This window comes from Salvia hispanica, chromosome 4 (genome assembly GCF_029641045.1).
Source record: "Salvia hispanica isolate PSC_SH4W2 chromosome 4, Shi_PSC_v1, whole genome shotgun sequence".
Taxonomy (NCBI): Eukaryota; Viridiplantae; Streptophyta; class Magnoliopsida; order Lamiales; family Lamiaceae; genus Salvia; species Salvia hispanica.
The window spans coordinates 59,399,162-59,422,068 of record NC_142695.1 but is presented as its reverse complement, the minus strand read 5'-3'; the positions used below and the strand labels follow the sequence as shown (position 1 = coordinate 59,422,068).

Here is a 22,907-nt window from a genome sequence, read left to right as displayed (position 1 = left end):
ATCCGGCGAAAAATCGCCGGATTTTCGCCGTCGCCATTGGGAGTGCTCTTATTGCGTTTTATAAAATTTCTCCTTTAACTTTTGCATTGTACAACGCTAGCTTTGCTAAAATAATATTGCATGTGTAGAATCACCAAAGAAGTAAAGATCTCAATGAAATTGATGATAAACAAGGAGAAAACTAAGCTTCTTGACATTGCCATCAGGGCGAATTGTGAAGATTTTGTTAAGCTTCTTGACATTGCCGAATCCAATGGCGATTTCGTGGATATTTTGTTAAGCTTCTTGACATTGCCATTAGGGCGAATTGTGAAGATTTTGAACAACTACTATGGAGCAGAGACGCCTATTATAGGATGCTTAAACACACACTGTGTTAGTACAAACCTATCACACATCGGACATTTGAGGGAAGTTGGAAGGTGCTATAATTCCTGTCCAACCCAATAAGTTTGAGGCCTTTTGGGAGTGACCCAAAAACAAATCTGTGCAGGCTTGACCCAAAGTGGACAATATCAAACTAATGTTTATTGACACCGACATTCCTGACACACAGCAATAGTGTAGCGAATGTCGGTGCTCTAAGCTTAGATTCACGGGCATAGTTTATGATGATCGTGCTGTTTGTGTTTGCGGATTTGTTATACAAAGAGATGCAAGCCGGAAGCTATCTCAAGCGGATCGTAGCAACAGATTATTTACTTTAAATACAAGCAACAACTTCAAATTATGGGTCAAATAATTCCAAGGAAAATATACTCAATTGAATGGTACGTAGAGTGTAAATCTTTCTAGTGTAAATCTTTCTAGAGTTAAAAAGAGATTAATTAAACTCAATTTAGACAAGTTTTAGCTAGTTAATTATTTGGGAGTAATAAAAAATTAATCAATCAACCACTACCTGACGTAGAACAATAAACAACAATAAAAAAGTTTAGACAGCTTATATTATTGGGGTTTTCGATGGCATAATTTAATCTAAAGTCTCCTCGAAATAATAATAATTAGAATTAATTAAGTGTGAAGGATTAATCATCTTAATGAAGTATGCAGCATCAAGTTGCATGCCAGCTATTTTGTTAATTCTTTTATCCTAATTAAGTACTACTAGTAGGATTTGAACAAGTCTTTCCAACTTCCAAGAAGAATCTCTCTCAATAAAGATATTTTCAAACAAAATATTACTCACTCCACCCTCTAAAAATGAAATATTTTAAAATGACAGTAATTTTAATGTAAAATCGATAAAAAAAAGTTAATAGCAAAAATGTGTATTAATAGATTATGGATTCTACTTTATTGGAGAGAAAAAAATTTCTTAAAACATAAAGTTTTTTTAGGATAAATTAAATTAAGAAGACAATGGTGCAATGAAGTGCAGTGATCTAAACTAAAGTTGGAAATCCTACACCTTTTTTTGGCCTAGTTGGTGAAAAGGGTGGACTACAACAGAGCTAGTATTATTAAAAAAATGTTTTGGGTTTATATTGGCACATGAGTTGTTTTATTATACAACAAAACAGGTTAGTCCTCCTTATATCATGGCCAAGCCCAAGCCCAATTCATATGAATTTTGTTTTTACAAGTATTATTAATTTTATTTATACACGTATTATTCCTCTTTGTCGAGGCGCCACCGCTTACCACCTGGATGCCGCCACGCCGCCAGCCATCGTTTGATGATTCAATAAGTTTCATTGTGATTAGGTATGTCGTTAGAAAGATAGAGATATATTTTGTTTTGTTGTCTAAAACATTACATCGTTAACGATGAAGCCTAACTTAGTTAGGTAAGTCAATATATCATTAACATTTTTCTTTAAGAAAAGAGAATACAAGTAATAAAATTAAACATAAAATCAAATTAAATCTCAAATTGATATAAAGTCCAAAGTTTGGTATTTCTTTTGATACAAATTAAACTTTAGTCACCATTATGATACATGAGTAATACTTTGGTAACCATTTATGAAATTAACCCCAATCATAGTAGTACATTTAAATGTGTAATCTTTTATTGAAAAGCAGTTACATAATAACTCCAAGATTCATGTCTTCAAATTGTCACGGCCTCGACAAGCACCATCTTCACCCATTCTTTGCATTTGTGGGGATCGGAGAAGGTGTACGACACGAGCTAGATTGACAACGCGCGTGAGGATTGGCATGGATGCCGGTGTTGGCTCAAGGCATTCTTGATTCATATCTTTCCATGCGTTCTTCACTCTTTTTTTTAAGCTGAGCACGGGCATCATCCTCCGACACGCCATATTGTTTCATGTAACAATATATTGCTGAGGGTTTCTCCTCATACTACATGAATTAAATCGATAAATAAGAGACAATGCAAATGTAACATATGCATATGTTATAGCGCTAAAGCGCGCACACAACTACGGATGATGCTCGAACTATCCGAGGTTCCGTTGTAATCCAATCGAAATCTCTTTGACTAACTTGATCTCCCATACCCACCAAAGAAGTTGTTGACGCCATCATGTAACCAGCAGACTCGAGGGACACCTTCATATACTCGTCTAGTGTTGGAATATAATTATTATACAACCATTTCGCCTCCTCAAAATATGCCATTGCTAACTTTTTCATCTGCAAACAAATTCAAAAAAGTCGTTAAATAAAATGTTGGCAAATTGTCCGAAAAACTATGAAATTTGGTCATGAATATTGTTTAGGGTTTAGGGATTAGTTAAATTTTGACCAAACTTCATGATTTTTTTGACAGTTTCGTTTACTATGGAAAGATGAATACTTCTTGTGACGCATATTGGACGCGGTATGATTCTTCGATTTTCTCCATTTCATCTTCTATTTCGGTATAAGTATCAATAAGGCTTCGGTAGCACATTTGGATATATGGTGGTGAACCTGATACGATCCTATATCATAGGATATTCCAATTATTTAGTGTCCTATTTATTCTCCATATCTTTTCCATTTATATTTAGATATTTGTTTCTTGTTCAATAAGTTAGGGTAGTAGTATCTTATTATTATAAATAGGAGAGATTATATCATTGTATCGGGGAATCAATTATCAATGAAATACTTTTCCTAAACTTGTCTCGAGCAACAAGAATATTATCTTTCGTCCCTAGTTGTTGTTCGTCGGAGAACGTCCGAAGATCAGCAATTCGTGGTCCATCTTTCGAGAACGTTGAAGGTTCGATCACCTTATCCCTCCGAGAAGTTAGTTAACCGGCCTCGTTACGGAGCACGTCTGTAACTGGTGCTTTCATCCCGAACTCTTCCTATATCTTAGTTCCATCTATATCCCCAAATTATTCACCAATATCAAAAAAAAAAAAAAATCAGCCTCTGCACTACCCCACAGCCACACCAAATCGTCCATCTTATTCATCCATATTCCCCAAAAACCGAAGAAAAAAAGTCAGCCCCGAGCTTCACCGCCGCCGTTCAACGTCATCATGTCACGCAACTACACCGGATTGGGGCGTTATGAACAATTGTTCGATCAATTGGATGCCGCTATCTCCAGGTTGGAATCACGTTGTGACAAAATCGAACGGCCTGTTACAAACTTGCTGGCGTCAAAAGCAACATATGTACATCAGCCCTATGCGTGCTACTTTTCCCGCAAAAAGCTTCGCACTCGTCCGCTGCCGGAGCCACCGCCACAGCCGGCTCAAGACCTGCAGTACTTTTCGCGGCCTTGCTGGGACCCTCCGGGCCATCGGCAACAGTTCGGTCGGGCCGCATATGAGCCGCTACCTGCTCGCCGCACTTTCCATGAGTACTCGGCATATGCACAGCCAACCTACACCAACATGGATTCCTCCTATGCGCTGCCGAGGCAGTACACGACCTCGAATTTCGGGCAACCGCCCTATTTGTCAGACGAGTCCCCGCGAAAGCCCTACACCGGATCTCACCCAGGGCAGCATGAGGATCAGCCCACGCCGCCCCCATACCGGCCACCGCATTCACCTACATGTTGGGAGTCACCGCAATGTGTTCCATCAATCCCTCTTGGTTGTTTGCCACCTCATGTCGTGGAATCCCGAAGCCTCTCACGTCCTTTTCTCCGTCAAGATCCATCTAGCCCCTCGCTACCTGTTGTCGTTGCTGCCCCGCCTTCAACTCCACCAGCACCGTCGTGCTGCCCTGACATCAGTAGAGATGAGGGTGAGTTGTTACACGATGACCCGCCCCAACCAGCCCCATTTTCGCAGCTGTACAACTCAGATATTAGTGAAGAAGAGGAAACATTGCTAGAAGATAAAGAGGAGGATGGTTCTATTGGTGAGGTGGAGAAGAAAATCGCATCGTTCAATGTTTCTCAACTGTCTTCGAAGGATGTTGAAAATTGTTGGTTTAAGAGAGGAGGTGCTTGCACTGGTGTAAGGACAATTGCCTATATCCATGTGGATTTCTTTGATGGTGATGTTCCAAGTACTGTTCATCGTTCGACATCACTCGACGTCGATGCACGATTCATCCCTCCGCGCAATGACACACCATATTTGAGCATTCTTGGTGGTGATAAAGGAAGACATTCAGCTATTGATATGTGTTTGATCCAGGAGGAGACGCCTTGCTAAAGCTTTTGCTTTCAACTCTCGTCAATGGTTCGTGGTTCCCACCTTGAGGACAAGGTGGATTTTAACCGTGAGGGAGTTGATACGATCCTATATCATAGGATATTCCAATTATTTAGTGTCCTATTTATTCTCCATATCTTTTCCATTTATATTTAGATATTTGTTTCTTGTTCAATAAGTTAGGGTAGTAGTATCTTATTATTATAAATAGGAGAGATTATATCATTGTATCGGGGAATCAATTATCAATGAAATACTTTTCCTAAACTTGTCTTGAGCAACAAGAATATTATCTTTCGTCCCTAGTTGTTGTTCGTCGGAGAACGTCCAAAAATCAGCAATTCGTGGTCCATCTTTCGAGAACGTCGAAAGTTCGATCACCTTATCCCTCCGAGAAGTTAGTTAACCGGCCTCGTTACGGAGCACGTCTGTAACAGAACCCTCCAAGGTCTCATTAACATCCCAACTGAAAGAAGACAATAAAAACACATTTGTTAATTAGGTTAAATTTATTCAAAACAATTGTACTAGTAAGTAAAAACTAACTGAAAATTTGCATCCAACCATTGAACACTGTCTGTTAGAATCTGTAGTTCATCTAGCGTTGCATATTCATATGTGTCGTCAAGAATCGAAGCCATACAAATGGCTTTCAGTAATATTCTTCTTGCTTTAGCATAGCTTGGCTCAAAGAAGACTCCTACCATCCACAGGTACAATTCTGTAACCCTATCTCTTGCATAAGGCATTTTATTCTTCACGTCCAATTTCTTCCACCACCTATTTCAATTAAATGGAATATAAATTTAAATAACTGTAATCAAATTATAGAATTATAATAAAATGAAATCACAATAATTAAATATAAGTACCTTGTAGCATCACTGAGCTCTCTCTGGTGCATCTTCTGCACTTGGTTGAAATCCAATTTCGCTAAATTCAGTAGTATTTCATTATGTGAAATACGTTTGGAGAGAGACACTCAAGCGGTTTGGCATCCTCAGAGCTTCGTGAATACGTTTGGAGAGAGACACATCAGCCTCCATATTTTGGAGTGAAGCATGAAGATGAGACGAACAAAACCCTATTGCTTTGTCCAGAATTTCCTCGTCGTGTTTGAGAAGATGAGCCGCCTCGTATAAGCTCAACAAACCTTCAACGTTGTTTTTCAGTGACGCCCCATAATTTCCTTCACCATCAGTGAATTTGCAAAACACATCTGTTGAAGTAAACTAGTTAGTAATCATATTTCTCAACGAGAAAGGTGTGGTTGTAACATGTTAGAATCTTACCACATGGGACGTTGTAACCTTGTTGTCTAAGCAAACGAAAGCGATGAGCCATGATGTGGAGATCATCGTTGTCTTTGCTATTTTGTTGCTTGCAAATGTTATAAATATATTTCAAGGATTCGTCAATTTCTTTTCCGAAATGATATTCCACTCCCAGGCGTTGGATCACATCGATGAGTTCCATTTTATACGTTGAATCGTCTGGAGTTTGAGTTAGCATTTTTCTGACCAGTTCTTTCTGCTTTGCGAGCTCTTCTTTTTCAGCATCAGTGATTTTCTACAATGGAATGAAGAGATAGATATGATTGAAGGAAATATTCAAGGCTACAATTAGAGATTAGTTATTTGAGAAGGTATTATACCTTTTCCCATTTTGAAGAGGTATCTCCAAATCTTATTACGACCATATTTAGGTGTCATTTATTTTCTACATTCAATTCTTATTTTTCATCAAAATATAGTACATTATGATGCAAAAACTTTAGAATTAAGAATGTAACGAATGACAAATTTTCTTAAGAATTTACCAACCGTTACATCTGAATTATATTTGAGAAAGAAGTCTCCCCAAATGGATGGATGAGCTTTTGCGGATTTCCGAATTTCATCTAAGCTCTTGCCATTCTTGACCGGAACCGGTGGTGAACATCTTTCCATCTTACTCAGAGCTTCTAAGCAAATGTGCTTGTGTGTGTGGAAGGAATTTATAAGATTTTGTTGCCCAAACTCTACTATTTTTTCAACACTCTAACAATATTCCAAAACACGAGATGCATATGCTTATTTTGTCGTATTTCCATCTCATAGTATCCTTGGGGAGGAATATGCCACATGCATAAGTGAATCAGTTTAACAAAATTATCATTAATATCACATTGTATAGCCCGCGATAACCCTAAATAACATTTTCACACATTTCCTTTTTAGTTTGTTTCACAAAAGGTGTCACGTTTTCATTTTTGAAAAAAGTTCTCTCTTTCACCTGAATATAAAAATTATATTTTCTGTCTCCATTTAACACACAAAATAAAACCTCCTAAAATCTCGTGCCGTCTCACAAGTGTGACATCTTTTGTGGGACGGATGGAGTAATAATTTGGACGTTAATTATGCATGTATCCCATTTTCTCAATAAATTATTTGGGCATTATCATTTGAATTGACTTTCAATTAATTGTGTTGTCGAAATTCTTAAAACGGATGTTGCTTCTCATTGAAAACAATGAGTTTATTTATTGCAGGCCAACTATTTTCTTAATATTTATTCTATACTAATTAAAGTCTACTTGGATTTGACTATAAGAGTACCATATAAAGAAACTCTCTCAATATTATAACAAAAAATAAACAGAGTTTTCCAAGAAATTTTTATGAAATGCTTCATGATGCAACAATATCCATAAATTTGAATTTTCGGCAAAAATAATATTAAGTTGCAATAGTCTTCCAATATATTGTTAATTGAATATGTAACATTCTTGCATTAATAATAAACAAGGTTTGAACATTAGCATTATAACAATTGGAATCTTTCCAACGACAAGTTGTAGCGCAACTTCAGTTTTGACTAAGTGATGATGGCCACTTTTATTTTTAATTTTCCTCTTGTGTAATATAAATTGCTACATTTATAAATATTAGTAGTCTTTTTTTGTAACAACCTAGTTTTGAAATGGTTCCCATTAGGTTGTTACATCAATTGGAAAGTGACGTATATCAATTGGATTTGTGAAATACTGTAATGAAATTATGAAAATTATTGAAGAAACTAAAAAATATGACGAGCCTGTTAAACGATGTCAGATGATCAAAACCATGAGTTTGACTTGCCAACCCGTTTCGCAAGCATCGTGCAATTTATGCGTTTTGGGAAGTGTCGATTGATGGAATTGCATATCACCCCCTTATACTCGGTGACAAAGTAGGAAATATTAGGGGGTGTTCGGTTGACAAGACTAAATCTCATGATTAAATATGTATCATGTTTGGTTCATAAGATTGACCCCCTCAACTTAATCCTAGATGGATAGTCTCATGATAATTAGTCATAGCCTTCTCCCTCCAACTAAAATAATCCTACATCTTAATCCTAGATGGATAGTCTCATGATAATTAATCATGACAACCGAACGCCACCTTAAAGAATATGCTGTCAATTTAACTACTTTAATTTCAAAACAAAGTGATTATACTTATTTTGAGACGAATTTAATTTTTTGACTTGATAAAATCCCAATCTATCATTGCCCCATTCGAATAGGACTGACTTGATTTTAAATGGGCGGCCCAATTAACATCTCTAATTTCCACCCATAACCGGTTAGGCCTATAACATGGCCCAAGCCCGCCCAACCAACCAGAATTACGTGTAATTCTCATTGCTTGATTTTTTTATTTACAGTATAATTCTCATTTGGGGAGGCGCCACCACCAGAACTCCGGCATCATCTGCTGAAACAATATATTTCATTGTGATAAGGTAAGTCTTTGATCTACATCATTAATTGATCTATACCTCTTGATTCAGATGTTTTAAGCATAATTAACCAACAATAACCTTATACAATTGTATTTGTTTAGATAATTATGATTTTGATCACAATCCGTTTATGTTTATGGCTTCATTTGTACAAAATGGCTCGAGAATATAGTGGTGTCCTTACTGCATTCACCCCCTTAGTTATTCATATGAAATTTCTAACTACTTCCTCCGTCCCACAAAAATTTGTGTCATTTTTCCATTTCCGTCCGTCCCACAAAGTTTGTTCCATTTCACTTTTTACCATTTTTTGTAGTGGACCTCATATTCCACTAACTCATCCCTACTCACACTTTATTATAAAACTAATACTTTTAAAGTAGAACCCACATCTCACCAACTTTTTCAACCCACTTTCCATTACATTTCTTAAAACCCGTGCCGGGTCAAAGTGGGACTATCTTTATGGGACGGAGGGAGTATTACTTTTACATTTTTACAATCCTAGCTTTGCTAAAAGATTCTTGGATGTGAAAATCACCAAAAATGTCTAATGTTGAAGAAATAAAGATCTCCCTGAATGCGATGATAAATAAGGAGAAAACTAGGGTGCTATTCGCCGAATCCAATGACGATTTCTCGTAGATATTTTGTTAAGCTTCTTGACATTGCCATTAGGGCAAATCGTGAAGGTTTCGGTGAGGTGAATCTTAATCTTTCATTTGACAATTTCCATCAATTTTGTGGTTACTTGTTCATTAGTTTTTCTTGTTAGATTATGGATTTGAGCAGAGCATCTATGATTTCCCAGACTCCGTTGTCAGATGTCTTACTCAATAAATACATTCTATATTTCGTCGATCCTCTGCAGTCTCGATCAACAGATGATGATTCCTGTATCTGATGTGATGGAATTGGAGATGGAAATTGGCTTGGAAGAGGTAAGTCAATTTGTATTCTTGTTCCATTCATCCACAAAATAAAATGAGTTTGCATCTCTGTCACAAGTTAAGATGGAATTTCTAACATCGAATTCTGCTTTGACGAAAGGTCTAGTGAATTGCTTATCAAGAAAAAATCAAAGGTTCCCTTTCGACTCTCCTAGTATTTTAAGCCTTATACTAGTTCTAAAGCAAATTTCGAAGTAGAGGGAAAAAAACAACAAGATCCAGGGAATAAAACCGACAAAGAAAATCCGGAATGGGAATAGGATTAACAAATGAAATAAGGAAACTAAAGCAGCCTTCTTGCTTGACGTTGGGGTCGAATTTGCTGGCAGTTGATGTGAGAGGTGATAGCGAGCTTGTGGTTGTTGGATGTGGTGTCAGCGAACTTCGACCGAATTATGGACTGATATCCACTTCCACTATTTTGGAGACCAAGCCTGAATTTTTTATCTTTGTTGCAATGTGTTTGGTTGTTACCATCTTAAACTTTCGCAAACGACGCATCGACTGAATTTCTTGTGGGAGTGTCACCAGATGTGGACAATTCATGATTTCTAGTTGCTCGAGGTCAGCAATTTTAGCTTCTTCAAACCGTACTTTTCTCAGATTCCACGACTCACTGATGCACAAGATTTCAAGTTTTCTCATCTTGAACACCAATTCCCGACCATTGTATGCATTCCGCAGTTTGAGGCGCCTTAGGTTGGACAACTTCATTAGTATTGGCATGGGGTCCTCATCAAGACAAGTATTTACCAAAGCCAAGTATTCTATCACACGAGGGAAACTATGGGCACTTGGTAGCCTAGCTATGCATCCATCAAGCCTCAGAGTGCATATCTTTGTACTCCCATGTAGAACACGAATCTCATCCAAACAAGGCATCACTCTGAAGCGAAACCCTCTCAGAATAAGGTGATTAAGTTTCTTCAACTTAGCTAGTGATGGAAAGAGCTCGTTTACATATGAGTTTTCATCAATTTCTTCAATACCCAATTTATACAGACTAGTCATCTTCTCCAAGTTCGAGGCTTCATATGTCCAGGAATATATAGACATGAAGGTCAGGGTCTTAAGATTTTGTAGTGCATCTACTTTCAAAGGCTTTCTGCAAATCACATCAGACATGTTGAGAAGACGAAGGCCACCCATTTCGTTGATAATATCCGGCACCTCAACCATAAAGTTTAAAGCTATATCGAGAACCTCAAGCCTTTTCAAGCCCCTCAATGAGTGTGGGATCTCTTCTACGTAATTGTTTCTCAATCCCAAATACCTTAACTCAGTCAATGTCCCGATAGATTCTGATAAAGTCTTCACCCCAAAATCTTCCATGTCGAGTATTTTGAGGAGTTCAAAACTCTTCCAATAAGACTGGCCTGCGTCGTCCAAGTATCGACCACCTCCATGGAAGATGAGAGAAACAAGAAACTTGTCTTGATTCGTGGATTGATTAAATTCGTCTATGCCACAAATGAGGTGTAAGATAAGAGCAACAAGATTTTTGTCTTGATTTGTGGAGTGATAAAATTTGTCTTGATTTGTGGAGTGATTAAACTTGGCTCTGCCACAGTGAATAACACGATGACGAGGACTCTCCAAGGATCGATCATTTCCATTGTTCCTTAAGATCTCAAGGCCTATTTCCTCCTCTGCTTTTTTGATGGATAGCATGTGCAGTAGAGGATTCATGCGACACCTTTTCACTCTATACATTTCTGGGTACGGGTGGACGACTTCAATAATGGATCGATCAGCTAAACTGGCACATGGTGTAGTTCCTGTTCTTACTCCATTTGCAGCCCAAACATGGTGCAACTTCTCTTCTCTCATTATTGCACTTTCCTTAAAAAAGGACATATGCAAGAAACAAGACTTCATATCTTCATCCAATTCAAGATACATCGATTCCAACAACTTCAATGTTTTACTCAAATCAATTGAATCAAAAAGTTCATCCCATTCAATCCCTAAAAGTCTTTGCTTTGCTTTCTCCCTTCCAACATCTATTATAGCTATCGGCAAACCCCCACATTTCTTCAGCATCTCTTTCGCCTTCCTCTCCAACTCCTTTGAGAATTTGTTGTCGTCACTTGTAAATTTATTAATTGTTTGCAAAAACAATTGCCAGCTCTTATCAGAATCCAAAGCTTTCATCTCATGAGTGTAAAACAACTGTTGTTTAATCTGATGGCAACTGGTGATCAACCATCTACATTGATGCCCTGATTATATACCATGTAAAGAACTTAATGCAATAAGGGAGACAATGAAGGATATTGAAGAGTGAAATTAGGAAGTCCTACATTGTGCTTGTATATATACTTCTGAAGAATTAGTTTTTGCTTCGTAACTTATTTTGATTGAGCTAAATATGGACCGAAACATATTATCAGGACCAAAAGCTAACACACTTAAAATGTATAGGGCCAAAATGGTTTTTTATGCAATTGTACTAGACCAATTTTGAACATTAGTCTTTGATATATTAGTTCAACCAATTATATACTCCCTTCGTCCCATTAAATATGAAACATTCTGTTTTCGGCACACGATTTTATGTAGTGTTGTTTTGTGAGTTAATGAAGAGAGAGTAAAGTAAGAGAGAAGAAAAAGTACAGAGAATTTTCATATTTAGAAATGTTTCATTTTTAATGGGAAACCCAAAAAAGAATCTATATGATAAGTTTTGTGGGTGACAAAGTAGAATTATATAAAAACAACTCAAATTATAGAGTAATGGTCAATTTTGGTCTTAAACATATTACCAAAATACGAATTTGGCCCAAGACATTCACTTTTTGAAAAACGTGTCCATAACAAATGAAAATGCTGCCGGAGTATACCTTTTTTTGACGGTTCCGTAAAAAAACTAACGGTCAAACAATGGTATAACGGACAAAAAAAGGACCACTCCGACAAGGTTTTCATTTGTTATGGACCTGTTTTTCAAAAAGTTAATGTTATGGACCAAAATCATATTTTTGTCATATCTTTAGGACTAAAATTGACCTTTACTCTAAATTATAATCTAGTTTGAAAGATTTCTATGCCTTGTAAAAGCATTTTAAAATCTGTTTCTATCCAAAAAAAAGGTGAATAAGTTTAAGCATACAGAATTGATTCTAACATAAAAAGTAAAGAAGCATACTTGGCTTTGAGAGGCGTGCAAGGTCTAGCAAGAAGGATTCGAAGAGCATTTCTGGCCGCACGTTGTCGAGAACTATAAACCATGGCGACATTTCTTTCAGGTGCCGGAGAAGCATCTGTTGGAGACTCTGGTTGTCCATCTCCTCTAGCAACAACGAATCTCCATCAAGTGTCACCAACTGGCGTATCAGTTCCACAAGCACCTCATGTCTACTTGTAAAACTAGAAAGGCTTACCCATGCACGGCGGTGCTTGAATTTTTCAACGACGGCCGCATGCTTGTATACTTGTCTCGCAAGAGTTGTCTTTCCCACACCAACCATGCCTTTGATAAGAATAGCTTTATCAGTAAGCCACCTCTCTTCACTAAGAATAACTTTAAACACAAGCTGTTGCACGTCTTTCTCCAAGCCCACCACGACAACTTCGTCTCCTTCTTCTCCAGCACCTTGTGAACTACTCACAGCCCGGTTACCAACTCCAAACCCCATCATGCGCTTTTTTATCTTCCTCAGCGCACGTAGGTCCTTGGAGATAGCATAATGGCTCAGCCGCGATATGTGTTTTGCTGAAACTTGAGCCATCTCAGCAAAGTCAGCTAGCAAATTTTTTAGCCTGCTCGTCTCTTCAGATTTATTGTCTCTGAAGAAGTCCAACATCATTCGGAGCTCTTCTATTACCTCTTTCAGGGCTAGTATTTCAGGATTATTGGTCCTCGACAACCTGATGGTCAGGTCTTCTAGTGTTCTAGGCTCGTAATAAATAGAATCATCGGTCCACGGCAACCTAAGCATATAGTTCTCCAGTTCCCCTATCACCCCTAAGATGATGGCCTCTGACATGCTTATAGGCAAACTGCACGTAAGCAAAATTGACAATATTTACTCTGTAATGGTTATCTCAGATTTTGACTCCTTCCGTCCCGCTTTAACAGTCTCATTGACTTTTTTGCAATCTTTTTGTGAAAATGATAAAAAATAGTTAAAGAGGAGAAATGTTAAACAAAGAGAGAGAATAATATAGAGAATAATATAGAGAATAATCTTATCTACATTATTGTTTCTCTTACTTTACCATTTCTCCACTTTAACTATTTTTTATCATTTTTACGAAAAGAGGGTAGAAAGACTGATAAAGTGGGACGGAGGGAGTATTTTAGTAATATTAACTCTAAGAAAAGCACTAAGATAAATTCGAAAACAACTCGATTAAGTTTTCCAGGGTCTACAATTTTATTAGATCCAGATCCAGATCCGGATTATTTATATTTCAAAATTAATCTTACACAAATCAGCATAATATCATAATTAATTAATTAATTATCAGTTAGATCATTTTTAACACTATATTCCATAAAAATTATATAATCCAAAATATGTCATAAAATGAAAACTGATTATATAAACTCGAACCATGAAATGAAACACAAAAGCATATAATCCACTTAAAATAAAACTGAAATTGAATAAATAAACTTAAAGTGGTGTAACAAGACAGTGATCTCAGCACATAATCAAGATCCAAATCATATTTGAATTTGGTTCTAAAAGTGAAGCAACAAATAAAAAACCTTAAGAATATAAAGCAAGTTCCCAAACGTGAAGGGATTTTGATTGAGATTTATATGCTATGTAATATAGTAAATTTCCTCAACTCATTTCACCCAATTATGCACCACAAATATATGAAGGAAAGGATTTCAAAAATCTATGTAAAACAACATATAATCATAAACATGGTGAATTAATTATGAAACAATTCAAAGAAGAGAAAATACCTTTTGCGATTATTTCTTCTTATCTTCGTCGGCGACTGTGAATTGAATGGAGAAGTTTGTGAGGTCTTTCAATTCAGCCACCATTATTTAATAAGGACTCACTCCCCTCCGTATAAAAAAAATAGAGCATATTTATTATTCTTGACTGTCAACGACTTCTCTCTTACCTTTTTTTTTACTCTCTTATTAATAATATAAACCATTCCACTGACACTATAATTTTCTTTTTTTCCTTCTCTCATCCTTTAGATAAATTAGTCTTTTAACTTTAACATAAATTAGTCTTTAACTTTACATAAGTTAGTCTTTAAAAAATTAGTCTTTAACTTTAACATAAATTAGTCTCTTTAACTTTAACTTTAAAAATTAGTCGTTAACTTTAACAGAAATTAGTACTCTTTAACTTTAAAACAAATTAAGATGACTCAGCCACACCTAACCTAGCATAATTTAATTAATTGGGAGCAATAAAAAATTAATTAATCAACCACTACCTGACCAAGAACAATAAACTAATAATAGAAAAAGCTTTATTGGGGTTTACGATGGCATAATTTAATCTAATGTCGCCTAGAAATAATAACTATGGTGGATTAAGTGTGAAGTGGAGTATCAATCATCTTAAACTCCGATGCAGAATCAATGTGCATGCCAGTCTCTCCAACTTCCAAGAAGAATAATTCGATGAAGATATTTTCAAACAAAATATTACTCAGTCCAACCGGAAAAAAAAAAAGTTTGAAATGACAAAGATTTTAATATTATAAAATTATTGAAATAAGAGATTGATAGAAGAAATAAAAATGGATTAAGTAGATTATGGGTCCTATCTTATTGGATTAGTAGATTATGTCCTATCTTGTTAGAGATAGAAATTTTTTAAAATATAATTTTTTTGTTTTTAGAAGGAATTAAAAAAAAAATTCTATTTTAAGGAAACGGATCGAAAGAATACTATTATTAAAAAATGTCAAATATTAATTCTAAAGATGCCTTCGTTTTGAAAGTTGAGTATATATAAATATGTACTGCCTTGTAATTCAAGTCACATTATTATCTAAATTCTTTGGCTTGCATAGCTCTTAAATTAAGAAGACAATGGTGCAATGAAAAGTAGTGAGCTAAAGTTGCAAAACGGAAATAAATGTTATTTAGAGGTGAAAGACTAAATTAATTTTGATTAAGATAAAAAGATTAAATTATTTAAAAATTTAAAGATAACTAACTATTTTTTAAAATATTTAACTTAAATTTAAAGATAGCTTTAAGATGAACTCGAATATGAAGCCTTTGGTCTTTGTTTCTAGTACTACATTACTATCAGACCACTCACACACATAAACTTTTTTTTTTTTTATGAGTGAATGAATATAAATTTAAAGGCGGCGTAGATTAATGGAAAACCTTTTTTTATGAGGCACTATTACGCACTATAAACTCACTCACACTTAACCATACACTCTTCTTTAACTTAAATAATACTCCTTATTCCCACTTTTCATTTTCCACTTCACTTTGAAATTCCATCAAATATATAACAACAAACGAAGTATTTGTACATCAAAAACTCAGGCATATCCGAGGGAACATGATAAAGATAGAACAATATCAAGTGAATACAAAAACATCACCAAAAGGTGAGAAAACCGACAACACCCTAGGCTATCCGTCTAAACCAGTGTGGCGGTGATACGACCTCAATCAGTAACGCCACGCCGGAGGATGAGCGGGAGCTGCATGAGCCCATGCAGCTGGACACTTTGGAGCAGGAGGTGGTTGGAGAACCAGCAAAGAGAGGAAGAACAAAGATTAGAGAGCCGAGAAAGGAGCGCCCAAGGAGAGACGCTCCTCGACCTGCGAAGTATCGAGATTTCGTCTCACACTAGCGATAGTTTGATGCTTGATTTGTTTTGATTTGTTTTGATTTGTTTTTATTTTATTTCCTTATTTGCAGAACTATTTTCCTTTAAAGATAGAGTCAAATCTTTTCGGGTTTTCTTCTTGATTCTTTCCCGAATCGTATGTCCGAATCAAGTAGGGGGAATTCTATAAATTATAGAATTCCCTTAGATCGAGTCATTGAGAATTAAAGTAATAAACACACTTTTTCTCATCTTGGTTCTCTTAAAACCCTAGCCTCACGGTAGGGTTGGTTTTACTGTTTCTTGTTCGCAAATTTATCGATTACGTGTGCTCGCTAAAGCCGGTAGGAACTCGCTTCCTATCAACTGGTGCTTTCTTGAGTCTCTCTTCCCCCGCGCACCGTCACCGATGCCAGAGGAGACGGGTTCGTCGGAGCCGCCTAAGGAGTTCACACTCAATGAGGTTGGTCGGATGGTTTATGACATCACAATTCGACTTGCCAACGATGAAAAGAAGATCCAGGCAAATCGATTCGCCCATGAGTCGTTCGAGAGGCAACAGACGTCTCTCAATAAGGGCGTGGAAGACCACATCACCTGTTTGCAGATTGCGGTCGAGGATTTAAGGAAAAAGCCGCCGGACAGCGCGGCGACGGTGACTGCATCTAGACCGCGGGGTTGGTCGCTGCCTCGTTCGGTCCTCGTCAAGCCAGTAGGGTTCGATGCGGAGGCTTGGCCGAAACTTAAAGTTGAACCTCCACGTTTCAGCGGTGATGGGGTGAATTTATGGATAAAAAAGGTTCAGAAGTATTATAATCACAACTTTACCTCCTTGGCGGACAGATTGTACCTCACGGAATTTTTGTTGGATGACTCGGCGGCGGAATGGTTTGGATTTTGGGAATCTAATAGCAAAGGCCGAGGCTGGGAGGATTTTTTGTTAGACATTAAACGACGTTTTGACCCCGACCTATATGAGGATTATGTTGGTCGCCTCGCGTCGCTTCGTCAGACAGGCTCGTTGGATGACTACCTAGCCGAATTTGAACCTCTGATCCGGAAGGTCTCGAACGTGGGAGACAACACATTGACTTCCCTCTTTATCGCGGGACTAGCAGCCTCTCTGAAACACGAGCTGCTGACCCGTCACCCGTCATCATTGAGCGACGCTATCGCTCTTGCCCAACAGCTAGCGGCCTGCCAAGCCGCTGTAGTTCAGTCGATCCCCAGCAGTGGCCGGCCACAGTGGCAACGGCGTGACCAGCGTTCTTCGGCCAGCGGCAACCCGGGGAGTCTCAAGCTTCCGGAGGGTCCTAAGCCGTTTCCTCCCCAACCAAAACTGCAGCGGGAGGGCGGTCCTCGTGATTATCCGGTCGTCCGCATATCAGCAGCCGAGAGAGCCTACAGGACAGCTCGCAATCTCTGCTGGTATTGACCTGAGAAATACACCCAGGGACATGTTTGTGCCAAGAAGTTTTATGTCTTGTTAGGGGAGGACAGTGACGACGATGAGGATCACAAGGATGACACTTATACCGAGGAGGAGGGGGTCAATATGGCGATCACCGGTGATGTGTCTCGGATCTTCGTCATCGGCCCAAAGCTCAAGCCCCGCTCGATTCGTCTGACAGGCCACATCAGGGATACAGCACTATCCGTACTGATTGACGGGGGCAGTACACACAACTTTATCAAACCCTCCGTCGCGGAAAGGTTATGTCTTCCACTCCATGTTATCTCTCCGTTTCGGGTATTTGTTGGTAATGGGGCATCTATGCGCTGTGACTATGTGAGTTTGAGCACTCCACTTGTAATGCAGGGACACTCTTTCAAGATTGATCTTTTTCTCCTCCAGGTCGAGGGCCCGGATGTTGTGCTTGGGGTTCAGTGGCTTCAGGACTTAGGGGATGTGACGAAGAATTACAAAACGCTATAGATGAAGTTCGAGCTCGATACGGGTCCGATCTGCCTGCAAGGGGAAGATACGCCCCCGAGACGGATCTCGTGCAACAACTTATTCTCCCTGATCGCTCAGGAACCGGAGGCCCAACTGTTCGAACTGCTCCAGGTAGACCGCTCCGCGGTGACTGACAAAGCCACTGTCCTGCCGGTTAATCCGCTACTGGCTGAGACTCTAGCCGCTTTCGAGTTAGTGTTCGCCGTCCCATCAGGCTTACCTCCGTCACGCCGCTGGGACCATCGGATTCATCTAGCGTCGTCAAGTAAGCCTATCAATGTTCGGCCTTATCGATACCCACATTTTCAGAAGGCAGAAATTGAGAGGCAGGTCCGGGAGATGCTACACCAGGGTGTAATACAGCAGAGCACAAGCCCTTTCTCGTCCCCGGTGTTATTGGTGCGCAAAAAGGATGGCACGTTCCGTCTCTGTGTGGATTACCGCGCTCTGAACTCGGCGACGACCCCGGACCATTTTCCGATCCCTACCGCGGATGAGTTGTTTGATGAGTTGCACGCCGCCAGGATTTTCTCCAAATTGGATCTCCGCTCCGGGTACCATCAGATCCGCATGCATATGGACGATGTTCACAAAATGGCATTTCGCACGCACGATGGCCATTTTGAGTTCCTCGTTATGCCATTTGGGCTCACAAATGCCCCGTCAACTTTTCAGGCCGCTATGAACAGTATATTCCGGCCATATCTGCGCAAGTTTGTGATTGTGTTTTTTGATGATATTTTGGTCAACAGTGATTCGATGGACTCCCACACTCGGCACCTCACCGAGGTTTTGTCGACCCTTCAGGCAAACTCTTTCTTCATCAAGCAATCCAAATGTGCTTTCGGTGTAGCCATGATCGACTATCTGGGACATATCATTGCAGCGGGCGAATTACATGCAGACCCGGCCAAGATTGAGGCCATGGTAAACTGGCCGCCGCCCGCGAATGTCAAGCAACTCCGGGGTTTCCTGGGATTGACAGGTTATTATCGCCGTTTCGTCAAGCATTATTCTATCATCGCGGCCCCTATGACTGAACTTTTGAAGAAGGATTCGTTCGCCTGGTCGGAGTCGGCTTTGAAGAGTTTTATGGATTTGAAGAACGCGATGAGCTCGGCGCCCGTCCTACGCCTGCCTGACTTTTCGGCCCTTTTTGTCATTGAGACGGACGCGTCAGATTTTGGGATTGGAGCCGTTCTGATGCAGAACAATCATCCCATTGCTTATTTCAGCAAGAAGTTGGGGCCTCGCCGGCGCATGGCTTCTACGTATCACAAGGAACTCTACGCTATTGTGGAGGCAGTGCAGAAGTGGAGACAGTATTTGCTTGGCCGCGAGTTTGTGATTCGCAGCGATCAGCGGAGCCTTAAGGAATTGTTATCCCAAGTTGTTCAGACTCCCGATCAACAATTTTATGTACGGAAACTTATGGGATTCAAGTTCTCTATCGAGTACAAGGCTGGTGCGGCTAACAAGGTGGCCGATGCTTTGTCCCGCCAGATCCAGGGGCCTGGTCCTGAGATCCCGTGACTTTTGGAGCTTTACACTCGTCCGATACCGGCGGTTTTGGAGGTGGTTCGGGCGGAAAATTCTTCGCTGCTGGATTTGATTGAGTTGCATGCGGCGGTGGCGGCTGGGACGGGACCTAAGCATGTATCCGCCAATGTTGGGTTGCTTTATTTTAAACGTCGCCTGTTTGTCAGTCAGCACTCGGCGACCTGCAGGACAATTTTAGAGGAGTGCCACGACGCACCGGCAGCGGGCCATCCGGGGGAGCGTCGGACCTTCGCCCGCGTCGCTTCTCTATTTTATTGGCAAGGTCTTCGCCGGGATGTTCGTCGTTATGTGGCCGCTTGTTTTACTTGTCAAGCGACGAAGTATGTCCGTGATAAACCAAACGGTCTGATTCAGCCGTTACCGATTCCCAATATGGTGTGGGAGGCGGCATCCATGGACTTCATTGTGGGGCTTCCCCCTTCATTCGGTTATACGGGCGTTATGGTGGTCGTTGATCGTCTCTCGAAGTATGCGCATTTTGGTGCTTTGAAATCGGGGTTCGATGCGCCGACAGTGGCACGACTTTTTATGGATACGGTGGTGAAATTGCACGAGTTTCCGAAGAGGCTTCTTTCGGATCGCGACTCGATTTTTATGAGTGAGTTTTAGGATGAATTGTTGTCTCTCAGTGGTACAAAGTTGGAATTCACGACAGCTTATCACCCGCAGACGGACGGCCAATCTGAGGTGACGAACCGCGCTCTGGAGTAGTATTTGCGTGCGTTCGTCTACGAGCGCCCAAAGCGCTGGTTCGCGCTACTTCCATGGGCTGAATTGGCTCTTAACTGCAGTGTGAACTCGAGCATTGGAATGTCGCCGTTTCAAGCTCTGTATGGTAGGGAACCGCCTAGTTTATTTGACACATATGCGCAACCCTCGCATAACGTGGAAGTGGCGGAGTTGTTACACGAACGAGAGGAGACTTTACATGCTTTAAAGCAACGTATTCGGCAGTCGCAGCAGTCTATGGCGGAGTTTGCTAATCGTAGGAGGAAGGATGTGGAGTTCAAGGTAGGGGACTCGGTTCTCCTTAAGCTCCAACCGTATCGGCAAAAATCGGTTGGCAGACCGCTCTCTAACAAGCTGGCTAGGCGGTACTATGGCCCTTATGTGATTCTGGAGCGCATTGGGAAGGTTGCTTACCGTTTACAACTTCCAGCCGACAGCAAGATCCACAATGTTTTTCATGTTTCCTTGTTGAAAAGGTACATCCCAGACCAATCTGTGGGGTTGGAGTTGCCGCCGATTTTCAAGAAGAGTCAGCCGCGGGACATTCCGTTGGAGGCGTCTCAGAGGCGCGTGGTGTTGGTCGACAAATTGCCGCAGGTTCAATGGCTGGTGCGGTGGGCGTCGGATGTGAATGCTCAACCGTCGTGGGTTTCCGAGGAGCTACTTCGCGCTCATTTTCCACATTTGCAGCTTGTGGACAAGGCTGCTGTTAACAAAGGGGGAGTTGATACGACCTCAATCAGTAACGCCACGCCGGAGGATGAGCGGGAGCTGCATGAGCCCATGCAGCTGGACACTTCGGAGCAGGAGGTGGTTGGAGAACCAGCAAAGAGAGGAAGAACAAAGATTAGAGAGCCGAGAAAGGAGCGCCCAAGGAGAGACGCTCCTCGACCTGCGAAGTATCGAGATTTCGTCTCACACTAGCGATAGTTTGATGCTTGATTTGTTTTGATTTGTTTTGATTTGTTTTTATTTTATTTCCTTATTTGCAGAACTATTTTCCTTTAAAGATAGAGTCAAATCTTTTCGGGTTTTCTTCTTGATTCTTTCCCGAATCGTATGTCCGAATCAAGTAGGGGGAATTCTATAAATTATAGAATTCCCTTAGATCGAGTCATTGAGAATTAAAGTAATAAACACACTTTTTCTCATCTTGGTTCTCTTAAAACCCTAGCCTCACGTTAGGGTTGGTTTTACTGTTTCTTGTTCGCAAATTTATCGATTACGTATGCTCGCTAAAGCCGGTAGGAACTCGCTTCCTATCAGGCGGGCCTCATTAAAACCCCTTGAGGGAAAAACCCCGTGGGATAAAAGAGTACCCTGACGAGTAGCCCAAGATGCGCCTAAGAGAAAAAGCCGAGCCTCCAAAAGTCGAAAACGTCATGATCATGAATCGGGGAGGTGCTGGACGACTTGTTCTTGTGAGAACCAAGAATAAAGTAGAGTGTACGTGGCTTCCTTAATCTGGAAAATCACCCGAGTCTCGTCCCATGCTTTGCCGTAAAAAATAACTGCATTTCGACCCTTCCAGATCATAGCTACTGTTGCCTGAGGGCAACCCTTCTCGCTGCTTGAACAATTGCCGAACCCCGGCAGTTTCTTCGTGCCCATTTGATGACGCTCTTGATTGTGATTTATCTCCGAGTTATGCCCAGCCATAACATAATTTTTCCCCAAACTGCCCAAGTCTTCCGGCACATGAAGAAAAGATGGGTTGCACTCTCGTCTTGTGTTCGGCAAAGGGGGCAAGTTCGTTCAATGTTGAGGAAGAGCAACCTGTCTCTTAATGAATCATTATCCAGTTCTTCTATAGACGAAAACTCCCATCTCTTCGTGATTAAGGTAAGTTATCAATCGACAAAAACTTTTTTAAATTGTTGCATTTATGATTTTGCCTGGATTGTTAAACTAGATCGATTTATTGCATTTATAGCATCACCAAAATGTCTGCTGAAGAAGGAGAAGTAACGTTCTCACTGAAAGTGTTGATAAACAAAGAGAAAACTAAGGTGTTATTTGCAGAATCCGACAGCAATTTCGTAGATGTTTTGTTAAGCTTCTTGACAATGCCCTTAGGAAGAATCGTGAATGTTTTGGAGAAACATTATGGAGCAGAGACACCTAACATAGGATGCTTAAACACTTTCTACAATAGCGTTGCGAATCTCGATCGTTCCCATTTTTGGACAGAGGGTGCTAAGAAGATTCTGCTTAATCCAACTTCTTCGTTTGATTCCGATTGTACAAGACTAAAGCTTGATGTTAGTGATTCCAATACCGAATATTTCTATAGTTGTAATCGTTGTGATGATAGATTCCCCAGCACAAGCATCTACTATAATCAAAATTCCAAATGTATAAAACATGCAATTTAAAAACATAATTTGCATGATTCACATTGAAAACAAGTCAAATCTAGTCCTTAAAAACATGCGAAATTCGTGTTTGACAACCAAAGGTCTACTGAATTGCTTACCAAGCAAACAATCAAAGGTTCCCTTTCGACTTTCATAGTATTTTAAGCCTTAGACTAGTTCTAAAGCAAATTTCGAAGTAGAGGGAAAAAAACAAGAA

General features: G+C 39.8%; 1 protein-coding gene and 1 pseudogene across 1 annotated transcript; both read right to left on the bottom strand.

Moving 5' to 3' along the window:
- Positions 1 to 2,056: 2,056 nt before the first annotated feature.
- Positions 2,057 to 6,529, bottom strand: LOC148929755 (bicyclo-germacrene synthase-like; annotated as a pseudogene).
- A 2,911-nt stretch (positions 6,530 to 9,440) lies between these two features.
- On the bottom strand, positions 9,441 to 14,263 carry LOC125193437 (putative disease resistance RPP13-like protein 3). The gene is made up of 3 exons (XM_089069856.1): positions 14,226 to 14,263; positions 12,450 to 13,303; positions 9,441 to 11,523 (listed from the first exon to the last, which is right to left on the bottom strand). Exons 2-3 carry the CDS (start codon positions 13,288 to 13,290, stop codon positions 9,695 to 9,697), a joined length of 2,670 nt encoding a protein of 889 aa, XP_088925982.1. The 5' UTR covers positions 13,291 to 13,303; positions 14,226 to 14,263; the 3' UTR covers positions 9,441 to 9,694.
- Positions 14,264 to 22,907: the final 8,644 nt, after the last annotated feature.